This window comes from Chanodichthys erythropterus, chromosome 23 (genome assembly GCF_024489055.1).
Source record: "Chanodichthys erythropterus isolate Z2021 chromosome 23, ASM2448905v1, whole genome shotgun sequence".
Lineage (NCBI taxonomy): Eukaryota > Metazoa > Chordata > Actinopteri > Cypriniformes > Xenocyprididae > Chanodichthys > Chanodichthys erythropterus.
This window is the reverse complement of record NC_090243.1, coordinates 18,369,169-18,391,398: the sequence shown is the minus strand read 5'-3', so window position 1 is coordinate 18,391,398 and position 22,230 is coordinate 18,369,169. Positions and strand designations below refer to the sequence as shown.

Here is a 22,230-nt window from a genome sequence, read left to right as displayed (position 1 = left end):
TTATCTTGCTCTTTCTTATCGGAGGCTGTGATTGGTGCAGAGGAGGGAGAGGCGTGTCTGAACTGAACTGTTGATCAGGACTACAATTAAAACAGCAGCTAATATAAAACTGCAGTATATAGTATGAATACAGTGTATAGTGAACAAATGACATGTTAGGATGAGATACTCAAATCAAATAAGAAGCTAGAAATCTGTAATGTTCTGGGAATGTTTTCAGCAGCAAGTTTTATTTTTGTCCACAAGGTAGGAAAACACAAGCTTTCCATTGGCCACTGGATGTGGACTCAAATGTTGTTTAGACTTTTGGTTGAAAGTGGAAACCCAACTTTTGTTTGACGTCAAGCTCAACATTATTAAGCATCTCAAAAAACAGCATTATCAGCTTAAACCAGATTGACTTTATTTCTGTAGTTTACAAAAGCTCTTGTTGAGAATGAAAAGAGGTTTAGATGTTGCTGTTTTATTAAAAAATAATAGTTATTTTTATTTTCAATCAAAATTTGATATCTATGGGTGACGTTGGAGTCCGCACCCAGTGCCCGATGGGAAACTTCCCTCTAAACACTTTATAAGAATGTTAGGAGATAATGTTCTAACAATGTTACACTAAACATTAATGGCTGTGTTGAGTTATTTTGAGAGGACAGAAATTGTACACTGTTATACAAGCTGAACACTCACTACTTTACATTGTAGCAAAGTGTCATTTCTTCAGTGTTGTCACATGAAAAGATATAATACAATATTTACAAAAATGTGAGGGGTGTACTCACCTCTGTGAGATACTGTATCTACAAAATGTTATAAGGGAAATTATACATATCTTCATGACATGAAAGATTTTTACATTTTAGTGCTATAAATATGTCAATATAGTTGGTCTTAGCACCTTTCTAAATGTAAAAAAATGTATGTCTTGTGTCTTTGAAAGTTATGTATTAATACAATGAGACCATGTGCTGCCATACATTTCACTGCTTTTTAACGTTTTTTTTTTTTTACAGTGCAGCTGCAGTATCAGTTCAGTCACTGTGACTCTGACTGACGGAGGTTTTTGTACGACTCTTTATCACTGTGTGAATGCATGTTTACTGTTGATCCAGTGGTAACTCTTACAGTAATAATGTCCAGCATCTTCAGTCTGGACTCCACTGATGGTCAGAGTGAAATCACTGTTAGATCCACTGCCACTGAATCTAGATGGAGTTCCTGACTGGAGGGTCTTTACAAAACGAATCAGGAGTTTAGGAGCTTCTCCAGGTTTCTGTAAGTACCAGTACACACAGGAGTCTGGACTGCAGGGTGCACTTCTACTGAGTTTACAGCTCATCTCAACATTTTCTCCTGGTTTAACAGTTTTCACTGCAGGAGTCTGAGTCACTGTGATCTGAGCTCTACAGCCTGAAAAACAAATCATTTATTAGTCCATAAAGTATATATTATTTGACATATTTTTAAGATTAGGATTATATAATTTAAATGATTTATATTAGATAAATACTGTTCACCTTGTAGTATAAAGCAGTATAAGAGCGTCCAGATGATGATGAAGGTCATGTTGATGAAGATTGTTGTGTGTGTCAGTGATGAAGTGTTAAACTCACAGCACTATAAACACTCTCAGAGCACTGAAGCATCTGATCAACATGCAAACACACTCCAGATCATTTACCTGAAGACAGCAGAAACACTGTTTTGTCATTTAGTATCTTTGCTAATAAATTTCTATTGATCATTTTCAGAAACAGACACTCCTGATTTACTTCATGTTATTTTGGGTGGATCTTCTCCCTCTAAACACTTGTACCAATGGAAGTTACGGAAACAGGGACAGGTCGCTCTAAGCACCTGATACTGGACCAGTGATTAGGTTCGTTACAGGAGGGTAAGTAACCGGGACACACAAGGACACAGATAATAACTGGAAATGTCTTTGTATTTTGTTTGAGCAAAAAAAAAATAAAACAATTGTAACACAGTCACAATAACAATTAAATAAAATAAATAAAACCAAATTAAATGATTGTTTCTTTTCAATTCCCCTTTTGTTGTTTTTCCGTTTTTTTTATATCTTTGAGCTCTGTTTACTATTTGCTTCTAGTTATTATATAGTTATTGTTTATGTTTCAGTTGTTTAGTTTCTAATTTAGTTTATAGATATTCAGTTTCACTACTTTTAGTTTAATAAGAGTTTTCCTTATCTTTGGGTTATTAGTTTGTTTGTTTTTTTTTTTCAACACTTTTACATTTTACTCATAGAAAAGATTAACCCAAATTGAAACAAATGAGGAAAGAAAATTACATCACAGTAGTACAATTCGAACAATTCGAAAACAATTCAACTCTTCAAACAATATAACAGTCTGAATGTTCCTTTGTCAGCCAAAGTGAGAAAAAAAAATGTTGGTGTGTGCAAAAAGTCTCTAAGTGTAGATGTAGATGAAGGCTGTATTTCAACAGTCAATAGTCGATGAAGGGAAGAAAAAAAAAACAGATCCTACAGATCGGAATGTACTCAATGAAATAGATTCCACCTGATCAGCAGAAAAGCATCAATCCAGGGTGTGCACAGGACTTCTCTGTCTGCATCTCTCATAGGTTGGTTGGGAGGCTCGCCATCTCGGTGTTCAATGAAATCACAGAAAAAAAACCTGACCTGTTTGTACAAACAGCATCTTAAGTTTCAAAAGCATTTACAAAATATTTCCTTTGGAAAAAAACACAATATACACTACACATTCATCAATCTATATGAAAATAGTTTTCAAAAACCCTTTTCTTTCATAGTCAACATATATAAAACATATATATGAATATATAAGAATATGTCATCATGTGCAATATATCATTAAAGTGCTTAAATGGAATATTATATTACATCTCACACTCCTTCAGAAACTATTACACACATAAAACACTTCAGGACATCAATAAACATATATAACATTCATTTTTTCAGTAAATTGAACAATATTAGACACTCACCAAATCCGGGGGGGGGGTTGGGTTAATATACTTTTAACATCCCGCATCGGATTTTACAAGGGGTTCTCAATTAGTAGTCATCAGCGGCAATATCAACAATAACATTCTAAAAATAACCCAATATAGTTAGATAACAGGTCTACAACATATTATACATCATATTATTTGAATATTAGAAAGGATTATTTTGATATTTGCCTCAGATTGATCTTTGCTCACTCTCTCGTGATCAGCAATGCGTGTATCTCTCATTGCTCCCGCGTCTCGTCTCGATGACGTCACGTGCGGTCTCAATTTAGACTAAATATATCATTTAAGCAATTTGTCACTTTATCAATTTATTATTTCATTATTTCACACTGCAATGACTTTAATCAGCTTTATGTTTAATATTTTCAACATTTTATTAGAATTATAATTATTTCAAAATTATATTATTTACTTTGTTTCTTATATAACTGAATTCTAACCTGTGTTACACCCTGTTTTAATGATCAGTTTCATTCAGACTTTGATGCTGAGAGCATTTAATACCTGTGCTGCAGATTTGATATCATCATGATACTGTAGAACAGGTCAAAGGTCATCCAATAGAGAATGACCATCTAAATCTGGCTAAAGAATTAATCATAAAGCCGTTAATTAGATTTAGCAGAATTTAAATCACACATGTTTTGTAAATGTGATGAATGTAGTTTTTGATTAATTATAAAATTTCCTCCTTCATGCAATAACAAGTATTTCATTTAAAGATGAATATTTAGTGTGTGTTTTCAGCTCAATCATGTTGATGTTGAGAAGAGCTGCTGTTGAGTCTCATATCAGTGTGTGTGAGTGTCGTTCGTCTCTTTCTCTGCTGGAGTTTGTGTTCGTTTGAGTGTGACGGAGGTTTTTGTACGACGCTTTCACTAGAATGAAGCACTGTGGTACACTTTCGGTGGAGGAACTAAACTGACCATCAGTAAGTCTCTAAAATTCTCTAAAAATGTTCATATATAATTGTTTTGTTTTTAGATTATTCAAACAAGCATTTTGCAAAAAGGTTTTAAAAATTATAAAATTGTTTGAAAAAAAATTAACTACAATATTTCATAGTAAATTTAATTGTTTCCTAATTTCTTTAAATCTGTCTGGTTTTTTACAATTACATGTTTATATTCAGTGATATTTCATGATATTTATATTTTTTCATTGCAAGGCATATTTTATGTTGCTTTTATATATTTATTTCTTTTAACAAGAGTAATTTCAGATATTATATTAACTGACATTGTTTGTATTTTAATATATTGATTGCAATATTTTCTGAAATTTTCAATTATTTCTCAAAATACATAATTGTGTCCAAAATTCTTGGTAAATTTAATAATTCAGAAATGTTGTAATGCATGAAACAAAAGTTTGATGTTACGGACAAAATAATTCTGTTATGTAGACGTCTTATGTAGAAAGATCTGAAAAATTCATAATTTGAACTTACATTTAGTGATAATTATGAGTGTCTTAAGTGAATAATGAAATGATCATTTAAATTTGTTTCTACATATAAATCATCAGTTTGTGGACAATGTTTTTAAAATGAGTTTGAGATTAAACTGAACCTTATTCAGAAAAGATGAAATGACTGTAATATTTGCTGTATATCATGTCTGCTTCAGAGAACTGATTTATATTTATTCATATATCTTATACTTCATATATTTAGTAGCAGTGAATATTTTATTTGAACTGAGAATATTGAAATTTAAATGCAGGATCATTACTATGTGGTTTATGAAAGAAAGCAGTGATGTGGAATTTCTGTAAAGATGAAATGATTGTGATTTTTCCTCCATTACTGTGTGTGACATCTGACTAATTGATGATCTAAAGACGTTGGTGTTGTTTGTGTGTGTTTGTGTGTGTTTGTGCAGCTGGTCCCGCAGTGAAGCCCTCCGTGTCTCTGCTGCCGCCCTCTTCTCTGCAGATCTCTGGAGACTCAGCCGCACTGCTCTGCCTGCTCAGCTCTTACTCTCCACAGGGGGCGACGGTGAGCTGGACGCTGGACGGGTCAGAGGTCACCGAGGGGGTTCAGACCAGCGCAGAGAGCGAGCGGGACGGACGCTACAGCCGCAGCAGCGTCCTGAGCCTCAGCAAAGCACGCTGGGAAGGCGCGGATCGCTTCGTCTGCAGAGTAAGACATGACGGAGCTGATCACGAGGCCTCGTTCCTCAAGAGCTCCCAGTGCTGATGTTTCTCCGGTCCAGACGAGCCGTATCTGAGCGTCCGGCAGGATTCGCAGCAGTCACGTGATTTACAGCTCAATACTGAAGCAGTCTTTCAATGTGCTGCCATTGCTGTTCATTCAATAAAGCTTCTGAACGCGTTACATTTGTGTCGGACTGCATCATTGATCAGTGTGTCGTTCATTCAAAGTCCTGCACTAAAGTTTCAGCTGCTTTTGGTTGATTGTAATAGTTGAGAACAGCTGCATTTAGCAGGAAATGTCAAATGAAGCTCTTGGGGTTTGAACATGGTCACTGGAGACGGAGCTGCTCTATTCTGAGAGGATCACAATCACTAAACCTGCCAATGCAAATGTGATTTTCACCTCAAACTCACAGTTTCACTCTTTGATTGGTTCAACGCTCTCAACTGGAACACTTTTACTTCTGCTCATGAGAAATGAGTTATGAGTAATACATTTATAAACAGCTTTAGATGAAGGAGCTGCTTGAAAAACATCTGAATGTTACTGATACACCATGACTTTAGTGTAGTTTAATGTACAAAAACAAAACAGCATATGGCACTATTATTGTTAGTTTGATTTCATATTAATTTACACACTCTGTTTTCTCTGAATCTGGGCATATTTGAGTCAAACCCGTCTGTCACAGGACAGATCACAGTCTAATAGAGCTGATTTCAATCATAATTCAGTTTTGAGCACATGTGTAGTTCCTGGGTTTGTCCTCTGTGTGTCAGTAGTGTGTGAAAGTGTGTGAAAGTGTGTGAGCAGCTGCAGTATCAGTTCAGTCACTGTGACTCTGACTGACGGAGGTTTTTGTACGACTCTTTATCACTGTGTGAACACATATTTACTGTTGATATAGTGATAACTCTGACAGTAATAATGTCCAGCATCTTCAGTCTGGACTCCACTGATGGTCAGAGTGAAATCACTGTTAGATCCACTGCCACTGAATCTAGATGGAGTTCCTGACTGGAGGCTGCTTGCATAATAAATCAGGAGTTTAGGAGCTTCTCCAGGTTTCTGTAAGTACCAGGCTAAATAATGTCCAAAAGAACTATGATAATACACATTACTGTTGGGCAGAGGTGGAGATTCCAGGGGTCAGAAAGTAAAAGTCCTGCCATATTTTTATTCCACCCACTGAAGCATTAATGAGATAAATAAGTGATTAATTGAGTGATGATTGAGCATTATTGAAGACACCTGATGATAACAAGCAGAATCACCAAAGGAGAAAATCACAATTTTTAAGTTACCATCATCGAGGTCAGGGTTTGTTTTAGTTGAGCTCTTGATCCTTGACTTTTTAATATTAGATTTTGTTTGGCCAGTTTTAACTGCATTAAAACCAAACAGACAAGCAAAGTTAAAAGATGATCAGGTGTTGTTAGTTATGTTTTTACATAAACATTATTGCTCTGAATCACTGAACTCATTTAGAGCCCAATCTCTGAGTTAGATTTACATTATTGATTACTGCTTTTACAATACATTTTTTTTTTTTAAGAGTTCTGATTTAAAAAAAAAAAAAAAAAGCAGAGCTCATTTAAACACACAGACATCAAGAATCATCCTGTGAATCTCAACAGTGGTGGCCATCATAAAGCATGTTGCAGTGCATTCTGGGAGCCACCAATCAAAATTCATCCATGGCTCCCATCATGCATTGCTGCATGAATATATTATGAGCTTAATTGTCTTAGTAATTTCATTTATTCTCACTATTAAAATTTTGCTGTTTTTCTGTGACTTTTTAGTAGCTTGTTTTCTAATGTTCAGAGTTGATCTGTTGATCAGAATATGTTGCTTGTCACAGTTGTTGAGATTCACAGGCTGATACTTGATGTTTGTGTGTGCCTAAAAGAATTTTTTTTTTTTTTTGTGATAAGGACAACTTTTTTTTTTTTTTTTAATTCTGTATTGTATAAGCTGATTTTCTGCAGAATCACAGTGCCGCTGTAATCAATAATGTAAAACTAACTCAGAGATTGGGCTCTAAATGAGCTCAGTGATTCAGATCAAATAATGATTTTGAGAAAACATAACCAACACCTGATCATCTTTTAACTTTGCTTATCTGGTTGGTTTTAATGCAGTTAAAACTGCCCAAACAAAATCTAATATTAAAAAGGCAAGGGTCAAGAGCTCAACTAAAACAAACCCTGACCTCGATGATGGTAACTTAAAAATTGTGATTTTCTCCTTTGGTGATTCTGCTTGTTATCATCTGGTGTCTTCAATAATGCTCAATCATCACTCAATTAATCACTTATTTATCTCATTAATGCTTCAGTGGGTGGAATAAAAATATGACAGGACTTTTACTTTCTGACCCCTGGAATCTCCACCTCTGCTGCTGGTTTTACAGTTGATGTTCACAGTTTGTCCTGGTTGAGCTGCTGTCATTGAGGGACTCTGAGTGACGGTGATCTGTCCTCTACACTCTGAAACACACAACAAGAAGAAAATCAACTCAAAACTTTGACAATATACTTGAAGAAATGAATTGATATCAAACTTGTGCTCCACAAACCTTGAGCAAACGCTGTGAGAGTCCAGATGAAGATGATGATGAAGGTCATGTTGATGAAGATTGTTGTGTGTGTCAGTGATGAAGTGTTAAACTCACAGCACTATAAACACTCTCAGAGCACTGAAGCATCTGATCAATATGCAAATGAACTCATTCTGTATTTAAATGAGGCTCTAAATGAAGGTTCAGGAGGAGCTCGTTCATCTCATCCTGTCAGTCACAACATAAGTGTGAACTTTAAAAATTTAGCTGAATATTAACAAATAATGATGTGCATTGATAAATCTTTTATAATAAATACTGCAACATTCCATAAAAACAATAATTGTCCATTTTGATTTCTCAGTGACTTTAAACACAGAGAGGTGAATGATGTATTTTCTCTTGTGTGGACGTCAACACACTCAAAGCTTCTTAGTTTATCAGTATTTTCCATGAGATTTCTTTGATCCCACATGGAAGTCTCTTTGTTTTGGTGTTGAGGAACTGGTTTGGTCCTTCTTAGGCTGATTTTTACCATCAATCACAACAGTCGCTGGTAAAATGTACGCTAATGTGACTATAGGACGTTCGTTAAAATAAACTGAATTCATTTTTCTCTGACATCAGGATCCTTCGGCAGCTTATGTAAAGATGATGTTTTTCCACAAACAGGAACAGCACAACATCTGTGTGACATCACAATCTTGTTATTATCAATCTTATCAAAAACATCTCGGCCTACTTTAGATCCACACGCTGCTCATCGACTGAACACCAGTGGGCGGGGCCAATGATGCGATGATGTAAAAGTCATATGCAAATGATTGTGCCCATGTGACGTCACACACCACCTCTGTTCCAAACAAAGCTTTTTTACAGCTTGATTATATAAATTATTTTTATTGACGACGAGGACGTTTTAAGTTATGGAACTTGCAGGATGTAATAATGATACAAAGACCTCTTATATGCCAAAAGACCAAGAATAATTTCTCATGTCATGAATCCTTTAAACGGTGAGTGTAAAATATCATATTCTTCTGTGATGTATCCACAATTAACCACTAGTGAAAATGGCTTCCAGCGCTGTGCCAGATGTTACTGAGACAAAATGCAGAAGTGATCCTGCAGAGAGTTGGTACATCAAGATGACTGCTTCTGATTTGAGCTCTGCAGTATTTTCACTGTTTTTGTTTGTCCTGTTTTGTCCTCCTTTACTGCAGAACAACCCATTATGTCTATATAAAATGACAGAAACCATCTTTGGAAAAAATTATTTGAAGTGTAATTTAATTGTTTAGTTTGTCTCACGTCTCATTTGATTACATGGAGAGGGCGGGGTTTATGATCTATACTGCATCCATCCATCGAGATGCTTTGGCTTCACTTTTCAGGACTTGTGCGGCACATTTGGGTGGAGTAATGTAGGGAATAGTGAAGGGTTCGAATAGAGAAGAGCTTCTTCTCAGAGTCTTGAAGGGATATTTAACCTAAAAAATCTGTTATTCTCCTTCATATGCATGATCAAAACCTGTATGATTTTCATTTCTACTGCATAATTTTGAAAAATGTCTTAATTTTTGTTTGAATGCATTGTGAATATGTGGTGCTCATGGGACCAATGACCAACAGGGGCAGCAAAAACCAATAATCAGGAACAAAGATAAAAGTATGTAAATGTAAAACAAAGCCAAAGACTGAGTTCTAAATATTTTAGTGGTTAGAATTTGCTTTATGTGAATGAATGAGTGCAAATATGATTTTCATGATGACAGATGACCGGAAAAGTCATGGAAATTCATTGATCAAAATATGAGGAGAACCTACTGAATACTACAAAGTATAAACCTGAAAGTAATCTTTGCAAACGATAGTATGGGACGTTGTTGTTTTCACACGACCTCATCTGAAATCTGTTTAAATTAAGCCATAAAAGAAATTGTGGATTTAATTACTTCAAGATCATTTGATTAGATTGTTCACTTTCTCAATCTGTTTTCCTGATGTGTGGTATAGGCTTTTTACTGAACATGAACAGATTATGTTCAGTCATTTTGTTCATTTTGTTTATTTGAATAGAGTTCAATTCAATATTTCTTTTTCCTATAGTCAAAATCTCTGAACACATTCACATACCCAATCTTTGTCATATGCTAAATGTGGCCAAAGATAAAGTATTAGAAACAGAAATTAGTCCATCAGGTCCATTTTGTCTGGTTTCAGATGTGTTTGGTCTGCTGACTTGACTTGATGAAAGTTTATGAGAGAGAAAACGTTTGTAGAAGAATGTTTAGATCTGTGTGTTTGAAAACCTTCTGCTGTTGAGTGTGTGTGAAAGTGTGTGAAAGTGTGTGAAAGTGTGTGAGCAGCTGCAGTATCAGTTCAGTCACTGTGACTCTGACTGACGGAGGTTTTTGTACGACTCTTTATCACTGTGTGATCACTGGACCAGTGTGGAAACTCAGACAGTAATAATGTCCAGCATCTTCAGTCTGGACTCCACTGATGGTCAGAGTGAAATCACTGTTAGATCCACTGCCACTGAATCTAGATGGAGTTCCTGACTGGAGGGTGTTTGCATAATAAATCAGGAGTTTAGGAGCTTCTCCAGGTTTCTGTAAGTACCAGCTGAAAAAGTATGTTCCGGAATAACTGGCCACATCTGTGCTGGTTTTACAGTTGATGTTCACAGTTTGTCCTGGTTGAGCTGCTGTCATTGAGGGACTCTGAGTGACGGTGATCTGTCCTCTACATTCTGAAACACACAACAAGAAGAAAATCAACTCAAAACTTTGACAATATACTTGAAGAAATGAATTGATATCAAACTTGTGCTCCACAAACCTTGAGCAAACGCTGTGAGAGTCCAGATGAAGATGATGATGAAGGTCATGTTGATGAAGATTGTTGTGTGTGTCAGTGATGAAGTGTTAAACTCACAGCACTATAAACACTCTCAGAGCACTGAAGCATCTGATCAATATGCAAATGTTTACATCTTTCATTTAAATTAGGTTCTAAAAGAAGGTTCAGATCATGACGAGCTTATTCATCTCATCCTGTCAGAGTAACAACAACAAATATATCATGTAATTATCATGATACATGAAGTGCGAAAAACTTAAAATAATCATATATATGTTTTTTAATTCATATTGATGTGCTATCCTCACTTCATCACTATACCATTTTATAATATTTCTTTTTTTGCTTTATACATGAATTGAGTTTGCTTCAGTACTGATGAACTTTGCAACATTAAAACTTATTTAACTAACTTGAATCAACTGAATTGAACTGAGCTGAATAATGACACTTGCTTTACACCTGAAATTATATTTGTTTCATAATTGATTGACATAATATTGTAACTAGAGAGTATTGTAACACAAGAGTGACAAAATGCTTTACGGTAATTCAATATACACATAGCGACTTCACTTTATAAGACAATTTCGAAAATTACCCACCTCCATCGAGATTTCTTGTACTGTATTTGCAAAACTACTGCATTGGTGAGTGTTGTAGTCGTTGTAGTCCAGAGCTGCGCTTGGAGTATTTACGACAGTGTGATTCGCTGAAGGAACCTGTAGGGGGAGCTTCACAAATCTTACTGAGTTCCGCTTTAAACGGTTTAACACTATATATCCCCCCCCTCAAATCCGGACCTCGAGATCCACATTCCTGCAGTGTTTAGCTCCAACCCTGACAGTTAATGATATAATTAAGTGATTAAAGGCCCCGATATACTTCAAACGAAGTTCTTTTTTGTTCTTCGTTTAGGAGTAAAACGAAGTTCGAAATGCGTGACCAGCGATATACTGTAAACGAACATGTGACGCCGCCCACACTGCTGAGAGCGATGGTTAGATGATTATGCCGTGCACTTTCTTCTCAGTAACAAAATAAACACAACAAAAATGAGAAAACAGCAAGCATTTATTATAGAAAGCATAAGAAAAGCGTCCGATCATAATAACATTAGCATGTTAGCACGAACTCTGCAAATTAGCACTCCAGTCACGTCACGTCTTCATATAGCACTTTATTTAAAAGATTGCTTAAAATCAAGCAGCTTTACAGTGTCAAACATGGAAAACAGTGTTAGTGCCTCATTTTTTTACAAGCACAACTTCATTTTGTACTATAAAGCGGCTATCCAGTGTGTTCATGTTTTCACCTGCAGAGATCTTACCTCGACGAACTCAAACACACGAAATGAGTCAAAGACGCGTCCCACGCGAGTGAAGGCGAAGCCTCGGCGCACACCTCCTGTTACGTTATCGTCACTGACCAACAGTAGTACGAAGGTGTTTTGCAGCTGGAACGAACTTTTCCTGAACGTTCGCTTTGGCAAGCCGTTTCCAACTTCCAAAAAGAACATAAAACGAACTTCGTTTTGGCCTGATTTTGTTCGAAATGACGTCACATCAGTTCGTTCTTCAATTTCGTTTTTTGTAGTATACCGGGGCCTTAATTAAGGGATTATTAAGCTTTAATGATGAACACCTGCTGTTAACAAGCAGAATCACTGAAGAAAAGAGAAACACAAGAACTACAACTGACTTCAGCCACAGCCTTCGATGAAATCAACTGAAGATAAAAGACATTAAATCACTCAAGATCTGATTAAACAACTCCACAAACAGCATTACCAGCTTCACTTATTACTAACCAGACTGACTTTATTTCTGACACACGTCTAAAGAAGCTCCTATTGAGAATTAACAGAACTTTAGATGTTGATGTCTTATTGAAAATGTTTGGTTTGAGGTCGCCATCGTGGAGTCCAGCGATTGCTTTAGTTGAGCTCTTGACCCTTGACTTTTGTTAAGCTGCTTTTTTTTTTTTTTTTTTATCAGTAATTGCAGGTGTTTTTAGAAAACATTTCTGCATTGATAAAATAGATCAACATGTCTGTTTTAATGATCAAATAACTGCATTAAAGTTGTTTAAGCATTTGCTTTTAATTTGGAATTTAATGTTTAATTGTACTTTTGGAATTGAAACATTATTTGAGAAAAAAAAAACTTAAATGACGTGATACAAACCATTTGTAACACTGAAGTGATTTGTGTAAGACTGTCTGAAACTTTGAAAGTTAGATATGACACACTTAGATGTAGCGATTTTGTACAGGTTTAATCAATTTATGGGTGAAATATGAATATAATAAATCATAAAGCTTTATGATTAATTATGATACATATGTCAACCCAAGAGGGAATTAGGTACATATATGTGAATCAATTACAACGAATCATAATTAATTACATATATGGTCAGTTGTAGTTTAATAGTTGTTTTAGAGAAACTATACCCCAAGTTTTCCACAGACTATTATAAAGGAAATGTTATCCTCTGGCCACGAGGATAAATTCCTATGATAGCATCAAACGTAAAGCGATTGTGCTAGATCGAAACGTTAAAGTGACCTGGGTTTTGTTGAATGAGCAAAAGAAACAATCAAGAATGAATAATGTGTTTAATATATGAAAACTATTCATACAGAGGTTATGCGTCTAAATATATATACAGAATATACAGAATATACAAGAGCAGAAGTAAAGACAGGAAAAGAGAGAAGAAAGGTAGCGAAACTTACTACAGTCCTTGAGAGCCAGCACAGAAATCAGTTATCTAATATTCAGAAATGGTACTTGCATCAGTTTGCTTGCTGAGTTTCGGTTCAGTGCGGCTGCAGTTCATTGGCTTCTTCCGTTTCCGTGGGAGGATTTGAACTGAGGACGTGAAAGTTAGTTTCACCGGAGATGGTGGTCCCGAAAGATGAGCGCGATGGAAGCGCGTTGCCGTGACGTCCGGGAGAGACGTGCGTGAGCGGGCGATGGATGATTCAAGGCAGTCAGGAGAACACACAGGAAAATCCTGGTGCTCCTCTTTTATGACAGACAAGCCGACACACCTCCTTTATGTGGAATAGCCAATGACATAGGTGCAAAGTTGGCGGGCAAACTTTCCTTTGTCTTGTCTTGTGGCTCGATTTGCATAATTTATGATATGTTACATCAGGGTGCATTTTCCTTCATATTACCATTAAAAAATAGAACTGTGCATTTTGCAGCTATGTGACATATCTCAGTGAATGAGAGGTAGCAAGAGCTTTAAAACGAGACCAAACTCGACAGATCAGAAAAGCATATAAAAGAAGTTATGGTTTACAGACAATAGTATCATTAGAAATTACACTAGCACAACTACAATCCAAGCTAAGCTTAAACAGTGGGAATAACTATATGCAATTTGACATACAACGGCAGTTACATTTAGGCATAATTATATTTTACACATACAGTCTTCAATGCATGTTTGCGTGTCTGTGTGTGTCCTTATGTGTCTTTGTGGTGTGTGTTGGAATTTGGCTGGCCTCTTTGGGCCCACAAAGGGAGGGGTGATCCTTTGAAGACTCCAGAGCTAGGAAGTGGGATTCTCTGTTTAATTTCTGACAGAGTAACAAACGTGTCAAAGTGTCTGTTTTTCTGGACCGGCCGGTGTCGATCCGTGATTTACACAGTTCAGCAGGCTAAAAGCGTTCTGAAAATTCCAAAGTTGATTGACTACGCCGGATCTATCCAGACGCTACATAGACATCAACACTAATTATACAAACCTTAACAATGGTGACAAAAAAATACAGCTGCATAATTTATTCATGCCGCAATGCATGCTGGGAACCATGAATGTGTTTTGTTTGCTGGCATGAAGCATGGCACCGTTGTTGTGTTTCATTTGCCGAATGTTGATGTCTCTGAGTGTATAACTTGCACAAAATATGATAAACTACAATGACAGTGTTATTTGTAGTAAAGTTCAACATCAGGATCAAAATTATGGTATTACATGTTTTTTTTTTTTTTTTTTTTTTTTTTTAATCAATTGAGTTTTACTCTTCAAGACAACAACAACAAAAAGCAGTTGTTTATCTGTTATTAAAACAGACATGTTGATTTGCTCTATCAATGCAAAAGTTTTTTTTTCTAAAAACACTTGCAATTGCTGATAAAAAAGCATTTCAACAAAAGTCAAGGGTCAAGAGCTCAACTAAAGTAATCGCTGGACTCCACGATGGTGACCTCAAACCAAACATTTTCAATAAGACATCAACATCAAAACCTCTAATTAATTCTCAATAAGATCCTCTGTAGATGTGTGACAAATAAAGTCAGTCTGGCTAGTAATAAGTGAAGCTGGTAATGTTGTTTAATCAGATCTTCAAAGATTTAATGTCTTTTATCTTCAGTTGATTTCATCTAAGGCTGTGGCTGAAGTCAGTCGTAGTTCTTGTGTTTCTCTTTTCTTCAGTGATTCTGCTTGTTAACAGCAGGTGTTCATCATTAAAGCTTAATCATCCCTTAATTAATCCTTTAATTGTATCATTAACTGTTAGGGTTGGAGCTAAACTCTGCAGGAATGTGGATCTCGAGGTCTGGATTTGAGGACCCCTGCTATATATTATAGCACTGTATGCAATTGCGCCACCCAAAGTAACAAACAGGTACTGTAGTCCTGGCCGTAACAGGTTATATGGCCACTGTAACACAAACTCTTGGTCTTTAGACAGCTTTAATGCACATGAACATCCTCTAGCATAATAGGATTAACTTGTAGCTTGAATTGTTATTGGGATCTTTTACAGCTCAGAAACTTCAATCCAGAAACACTTTGAATCGTGTAGTAGACTGTACAGCAATGGCCATGTGTCTTTCCAAATAAAATATGAGTCTTTAAGTATCTCTTTATGGAAGTATTATTCTATGTACTATATTAAAATAGACAGATAATATTGTCTCTTTCCTTCAATTGAACGGCAATACATTCAGTCACGTCTGGCAACAACAAATATGTTTTCAATAGTATAGTATAAAATTAATATTAATATAAAAATGAATGATCTGTAAGTATTTTGGAGATTACAGTTTGTTTGTTTTTTGCAAACTAATTATATTGGGCTTTATTAAACTTTATGAAACTATAATGAATTTAGGCCTATATGCATTTTTATACTACAAGTCAATCTATTGAACCATTTACACAGACTTTCATAACGAGATCTGAAAGGATTTGTTGTCCTGTGGCTCCCTCTGTCCTTCATCATAAGCTGGGACGCCACTCTCTTATGAACGTGCGTATGACAGTTAGCGGAAGCTAGAGATTACAGTTTATAAAGTTTTAAATATGGATATTTTTCTTACACAAATGCATCGCTTCACTTCAGAAGGCCTTTATTAACCCCCTGGAGTCATCTGGACTTCTTTTGTAATGGATGGCTGCATTTTTTCTGTCTTTAGAATTTGACCCACCATCCACTCCCATTATAAAGCATGGATTAGCCTGGACATTATTTCATATAACTCCGATTGTATTTGTCTAAAAGAAGAATGTACCTACCTAGGATTGCTTGAGGGTGAGTAAATCATGGGGTCATTTTCATTTTCGGATGAACTATCCCTTTGAAATAGCAGGCTAATATAAAACTCTTACTGTCTGCAGTACAAATGACATGTTCAGTACAAATGAGATACTCAAATAAAAGGAAGAATTATGGAGAATTATGAAAATTAATATCTATTATTAATAAAAGGCAGCAACTGAAATCACTCAGATCTCAAACGTGTGACTGATCTATAAGAGCACAAAATCTCTTTCTGACCTCTATAATTATTAAGAGTGGCAGATTAATTTAGATGATTTAATTTCAGATGTTTGTGTGACGATGTTGTTTCAGATCCTCCTTTGAGCAGCTGCAGTATCAGTTCAGTCACTGTGACTCTGACTGACAGAGGTTTTTGTACGACTCTTTATCACTGTGTGAACACACCACCACTGTGTGCACTCTGACAGTAATAATGTCCAGCATCTTCAGTCTGGACTCCACTGATGGTCAGAGTGAAATCACTGTTAGATCCACTGCCACTGAATCTAGATGGAGTTCCTGACTGGAGTTGTTTTGCATATCTAATCAGGAGTTTAGGAGCTTCTCCAGGTTTCTGTAAGTACCAGGCTAAAGCTTCATCCCCATCATCCCATCTGTACACATCTGTGCTGGTTTTACAGTTGATGTTCACAGTTTGTCCTGGTTGAGCTGCTGTCATTGAGGGACTCTGAGTGACGGTGATCTGTCCTCTACACTCTGAAACACACAACAAGAAGAAAATCAACTCAAAACTTTGACAATATACTTGAAGAAATGAATTGATATCAAACTTGTGCTCCACAAACCTTGAGTAAACGCTGTGAGAGTCCAGATGAAGATGATGATGAAGGTCATGTTGATGAAGATTGTTGTGTGTGTCAGTGATGAAGTGTTAAACTCACAGCACTATAAACACTCTCAGAGCACTGAAGCATCTGATCAATATGCAAACACACTCCAGATCATTTACCTGAAGACAGTCACTGATTAACAGACACAAAATACAATTACTGAAGTGAAAATATAGATTAAAAATAATCCTTCTAATAGCCAACATGTTGTAAATTGTATCAGATCATTCAGTCCAGAATAAATCTACAAGATTTAGTATATTAACCTGAATCTGTGAGACTTTAATTATATTTTTTACTGTAGTTGGATTGAAACGTCACTGTTAATCCCCAAATTTACACCAAATCCATGTGTGTTCCTGCAGTTTCTGAACAGACATGAGGATCATCACACACGAGTCTCTGTCAATCACTGAATCAACTGAGTTTGATTGTGAGTCACATGATAGAAACATCGTCACTTTTAGAAATATTTATGAAATAAATGTAAAAATATATGGTGACATGCAGATGTGTTTGATGGTTGACAACAGCTGTTGGGTAATCTGGTCTTTAATTTTAAAATTAATTTTTATATCATTGTTAATTCTTTCATACATTGATATTTATATCAATTATATTCATTATCATCTGCTCTGAAATTGAGGAATGTGTTTATATGATGCTGTTAATATCTGCATTATGAGGGATGAAGTTAATAAATCAATAGATTATTAAACTGATCAAGCAGAACATGTTTATGATGCTGATGATGATTCAGTTTCGAAAGAAGAATGATGATAAATTATAAATGCAGAAAATCAAAAAATGTAAAGGGAAGACTGGGAAAAATATCCACTGAAGTGAAGATCAAAATTTACTGAATTTCAAAGAATGTAATAGGATAACAGGAGACAAAAATGACTTTTGAAAAATCACAATCAAAAAGGTAAAAAACTGATTCAGCTCAACAAAAGTGATGTTCAATAAGATCATATTGAGTTTTTCTTCACTGTTGAGTGTGTGTGAAAGTGTGTGAAAGTGTGTGAGCAGCTGCAGTATCAGTTCAGTCACTGTGACTCTGACTGACGGAGGTTTTTGTACGACTCTTTATCACTGTGTGAACACATATTTACTGTTGATGACATGGAAACTCTGACAGTAATAATGTCCAGCATCTTCAGTCTGGACTCCACTGATGGTCAGAGTGAAATCAGTTCCTTCATATCTTCCATTCCCACTGAATCGACTGGAAATGGTACCATATCGATCATTTACCCCAGTAATGATGAGTTTAGGAGTTTCTCCATGTTTCTGCTGATACCAAGCTAAACCATATCCATATATCCCAGTATCAGTTTTACACTCTATTTTGGCGTTTTGTCCTTCAGAAACAGTCACAGCTTCAGGCTGAGTCACAGTGATTCCTCTGGATGCTGTCGATAACAACATTAATGTGTTTAATCAGATGAAATGAACATTAAAGACTCAAAAATGACGAGCTTTCACGTCTGTTACCTGGAATAAAAGCTGCCAGAATCCAGATGAAGCTGCTGAAGAGATTCATGGTGTTTGTTGGGTTTGTACCGTGGTAAACAGCAGTGTGTTATAAAGTGTTTGAGTCTGAACGCTATAAACACTCGGAGCGCTGAAGCATGAGCCGATGCAAAGTGACTCTCTGAGCAAAAACCCTGCTGGAGTAAAACACACATGAAAATGAGCACATGCAGATGAAACTGATCAGTTTTGAGGCTTTAAATGTGTTTTATTCTCATGATCCAACAGACGAGTGTTTTCACTTCTGGACAAGTTTATAAATCATTTCTTTTTCATTCAGTCTCTGGTTCAGACTACAGGTTTCTGATGAATCAAATGACAGAGTTGAATCTCTAAAAGAAACAAGTATTTCACTGTGACCTCCATGAGAGGTCAAAGGTCATTCCAGAGGTCACAGGTCAACAAAACTTATTAAAATGCTTTGAGAAATACATGATCATTTAGAAACTCACAGTTAAGATGTGTGATGATCAGTACAGAGTCTTTCTGATTCTATTATTTATTCAGATTTAATAGTTTTCATGCATCAAGAGACATTTAGAGATGATGAGGCTGTTTCTGTGAAAGTCACTTCAGTCCAATAATCATTATTTAATGTTGAGAAGAGCTGCTGTTGAGTCTCATATCAGTGTGTGTGAGTGTCGTTCGTCTCTTTCTCTGCTGGAGTTTGTGTTCATTTGAGTGTGACGGAGGTTTTTGTACGACGCTTTCACTAGAATGAAGCACTGTGGTACACTTTCGGTGGAGGAACTAAACTGACCATCAGTAAGTCTCTAAAATACTCTAAAAATGTTTATATATAATTGTTTTGTTTTTAGATTATTCAAACAAGCATTTTGCAACAAGGTTTTAAAAATTATAAAATAGTTTGAAAAAAAATTAACTGCAATATTTCATGGTGAATTTAATAGTTTCATAACTTCTTTAAATTTGTCTGCTGTTTCACAATTACATATTTATATTCAGTGATATTTCATGATATTTATCTTTTTTCATTGCAAGGCATATTTTATGTTACTTTTATATATTTATTTCTTTTTACAAGAGTAATTTCAGATATTATAAAAACTAACATTGTTTGTTTTTTAATATATTGATTGCAATATTTTCTGACATTTTCAATTATTTCTTAAAATACATAATTGTGTCCATAATTTTTGGTAAATTTAATAATTCCGAAATTTTGTAATGCATGAAACAAAAGTTTGATGATACGGACAAAATAATTATAGTTTTGTAGACGTCATCATCAGACAAAGAAACAGATCTGAAAAAAATCATAATTTGAGCTTACATTTAATGATAATTATGGTTAACATTAATAATGATCATTTAAATTTGTTTTCTACATATAAATCATCAGTTTGTGGACAATGTTTTTAAAATCAGTTTGAGATTAAACTGAACCTTATTCAGAAAAGATGAAATGACTGTAATATTTGCTGTATATCATGTCTGCTTCAGAGAACTGATTTATATTTATTCATATATCTTATACTTCATATATTTAGTAGCAGTGAATATTTTATTTGAACTGAGAATATTGAAATGTAAATGCAGGATCATTACTATGTGGTTTATGAAAGAAAGCAGTGATGTGGAATTTCTGTAAAGATGAAATGATTGTGATTTTTCCTCCATTACTGTGTGTGACATCTGACTAATTGATGATCTAAAGACGTTGGTGTTGTTTGTGTGTGTTTGTGCAGCTGGTCCCGCAGTGAAGCCCTCCGTGTCTCTGCTGCCGCCCTCTTCTCTGCAGATCTCTGGAGACTCAGCCGCACTGCTCTGCCTGCTCAGCTCTTACTCTCCACAGGGGGCGACGGTGAGCTGGACGCTGGACGGGTCAGAGGTCACCGAGGGGGTTCAGACCAGCGCAGAGAGCGAGCGGGACGGACGCTACAGCCGCAGCAGCGTCCTGAGCCTCAGCAAAGCACGCTGGGAAGGCGCGGATCGCTTCGTCTGCAGAGTAAGACATGACGGAGCTGATCACGAGGCCTCGTTCCTCAAGAGCTCCCAGTGCTGATGTTTCTCCGGTCCAGACGAGCCGTATCTGAGCGTCCGGCAGGATTCGCAGCAGTCACGTGATTTACAGCTCAATACTGAAGCAGTCTTTCAATGTGCTGCCATTGCTGTTCATTCAATAAAGCTTCTGAACGCGTTACATTTGTGTCCGACTGCATCATTGATCAGTGTGTCGTTCATTCAAAGTCCTGCACTAAAGTTTCAGCTGCTTTTGATTGATTGTAATAGTTGAGAACAGCTGCATTTAGCAGGAAATGTCAAATGAAGCTCTTGGGGTTTGAACATGGTCACTGGAGACGGAGCTGCTCTATTCTGAGAGGATCACAATCACTAAACCTGCCAATGCAAATGTGATTTTCACCTCAAACTCACAGTTTCACTCTTTGATTGGTTCAACGCTCTCAACTAGAACACTTTCACTTCTGATCATGAGAAATGAGTTATGAGTAATACATTTAGAAACAGCTTTAGATGAAGGAGCTGCTTGAAAAACATCTGCATGTTACTGATACACCATGACTTTAGTGTAGTTTAATGTACAAAAACAAAACAACATATGAATCTACATATCAATTTACACACACTGTTTTCTCTGATTCTGAGCATATTTGAGTCAAACCCGTCTGTCACAGGACAGATCACAGTCTAATAGAGCTGATTTCAGTCATAAGTCAGTTTTGAGCACATGTGTAGTTCCTGTGTTTGTCCTCTGTGTGTCAGTAGTGTGTGAAAGTGTGTGAAAGTGTGTGAGCAGCTGCAGTATCAGTTCAGTCACTGTGACTCTGACTGACGGAGGTTTTTGTACGACTCTTTATCACTGTGTGAACACATATTTACTGTTGATGTAGTGATAACTCTGACAGTAATAATGTCCAGCATCTTCAGTCTGGACTCCACTGATGGTCAGAGTGAAATCACTGTTAGATCCACTGCCACTGAATCTAGATGGAGTTCCTGACTGGAGGGTGCTTGCTAAATAAACCAGGAGTTTAGGAGCTTCTCCAGGTTTCTGTAAGTACCAGGCTAAATAATGTCCATCAGAACTATAATAATACACATCACTGCTGGTTCTACAGTTGATGTTCACAGTCTGTCCTGGTTGAGCTGCTGTCATTGAGGGACTCTGAGTGACGGTGATCTGTCCTCTACACTCTGAAACACACAACAAGAAGAAAATCAACTCAAAACTTTGACAATATACTTGAAGAAATGAATTGATATCAAACTTGTGCTCCACAAACCTTGAGCAAACGCTGTGAGAGTCCAGATGAAGATGATGATGAAGGTCATGTTGATGAAGATTGTTGTGTGTGTCAGTGATGAAGTGTTAAACTCACAGCACTATAAACACTCTCAGAGCACTGAAGCATCTGATCAATATGCAAATGAACTCATTCTGTATTTAAATGAGGCTCTAAATGTAGCATTCAATTTAGGACCAATTTAAATTGTGATAAGATGAAATGTTTTAAAACTATATTATCATTATCTAAGCTTCATCAGCTCGACTGTAATTCGGCTGCAGGTACAAGACCGCAGGTGATCACAGCTGTACTGATGACAGAAACCCTTCAACAGTTTTATTCATGTTATCTTGCACTACATCACTGCGCCACTAGAGGGCGGTGTGAACAGACAGACACACCAC

At 36.2% G+C, this 22,230-nt stretch overlaps 7 gene segments (V, D, J or C); 2 read left to right on the top strand and 5 right to left on the bottom strand.

Annotated features, from left to right (window-relative positions):
• Positions 1 to 245: 245 nt before the first annotated feature.
• Positions 246 to 1,893, bottom strand: LOC137014341 (Ig kappa chain V-III region PC 2485/PC 4039-like). The segment is given in 2 exon segments: positions 246 to 1,404; positions 1,512 to 1,893. Coding segments are annotated over 2 exon segments (381 nt in total).
• Positions 1,894 to 3,772: 1,879 nt separating this feature from the next.
• On the top strand, positions 3,773 to 5,347 carry LOC137013685 (Ig lambda-3 chain C region-like). The segment is given in 3 exon segments: positions 3,773 to 3,814; positions 3,901 to 3,949; positions 4,902 to 5,347. Coding segments are annotated over 3 exon segments (408 nt in total).
• A 702-nt stretch (positions 5,348 to 6,049) lies between these two features.
• On the bottom strand, positions 6,050 to 7,806 carry LOC137013684 (Ig kappa chain V region 120-like). The segment is given in 3 exon segments: positions 6,050 to 6,267; positions 7,567 to 7,668; positions 7,758 to 7,806. Coding segments are annotated over 3 exon segments (369 nt in total).
• A 2,152-nt stretch (positions 7,807 to 9,958) lies between these two features.
• LOC137014242 (immunoglobulin kappa variable 1-8-like) lies at positions 9,959 to 10,633 on the bottom strand. The segment is given in 2 exon segments: positions 9,959 to 10,494; positions 10,584 to 10,633. Coding segments are annotated over 2 exon segments (375 nt in total).
• A 4,952-nt stretch (positions 10,634 to 15,585) lies between these two features.
• LOC137013921 (Ig kappa chain V region 3547-like) lies at positions 15,586 to 17,468 on the bottom strand. The segment is given in 2 exon segments: positions 15,586 to 16,887; positions 16,977 to 17,468. Coding segments are annotated over 2 exon segments (378 nt in total).
• A 1,610-nt stretch (positions 17,469 to 19,078) lies between these two features.
• LOC137013683 (Ig lambda-3 chain C region-like) lies at positions 19,079 to 20,728 on the top strand. The segment is given in 3 exon segments: positions 19,079 to 19,123; positions 19,274 to 19,322; positions 20,267 to 20,728. Coding segments are annotated over 3 exon segments (411 nt in total).
• Positions 20,729 to 21,294: 566 nt separating this feature from the next.
• Positions 21,295 to 21,999, bottom strand: LOC137013920 (immunoglobulin kappa variable 4-1-like). The segment is given in 2 exon segments: positions 21,295 to 21,734; positions 21,824 to 21,999. Coding segments are annotated over 2 exon segments (387 nt in total).
• Positions 22,000 to 22,230: the final 231 nt, after the last annotated feature.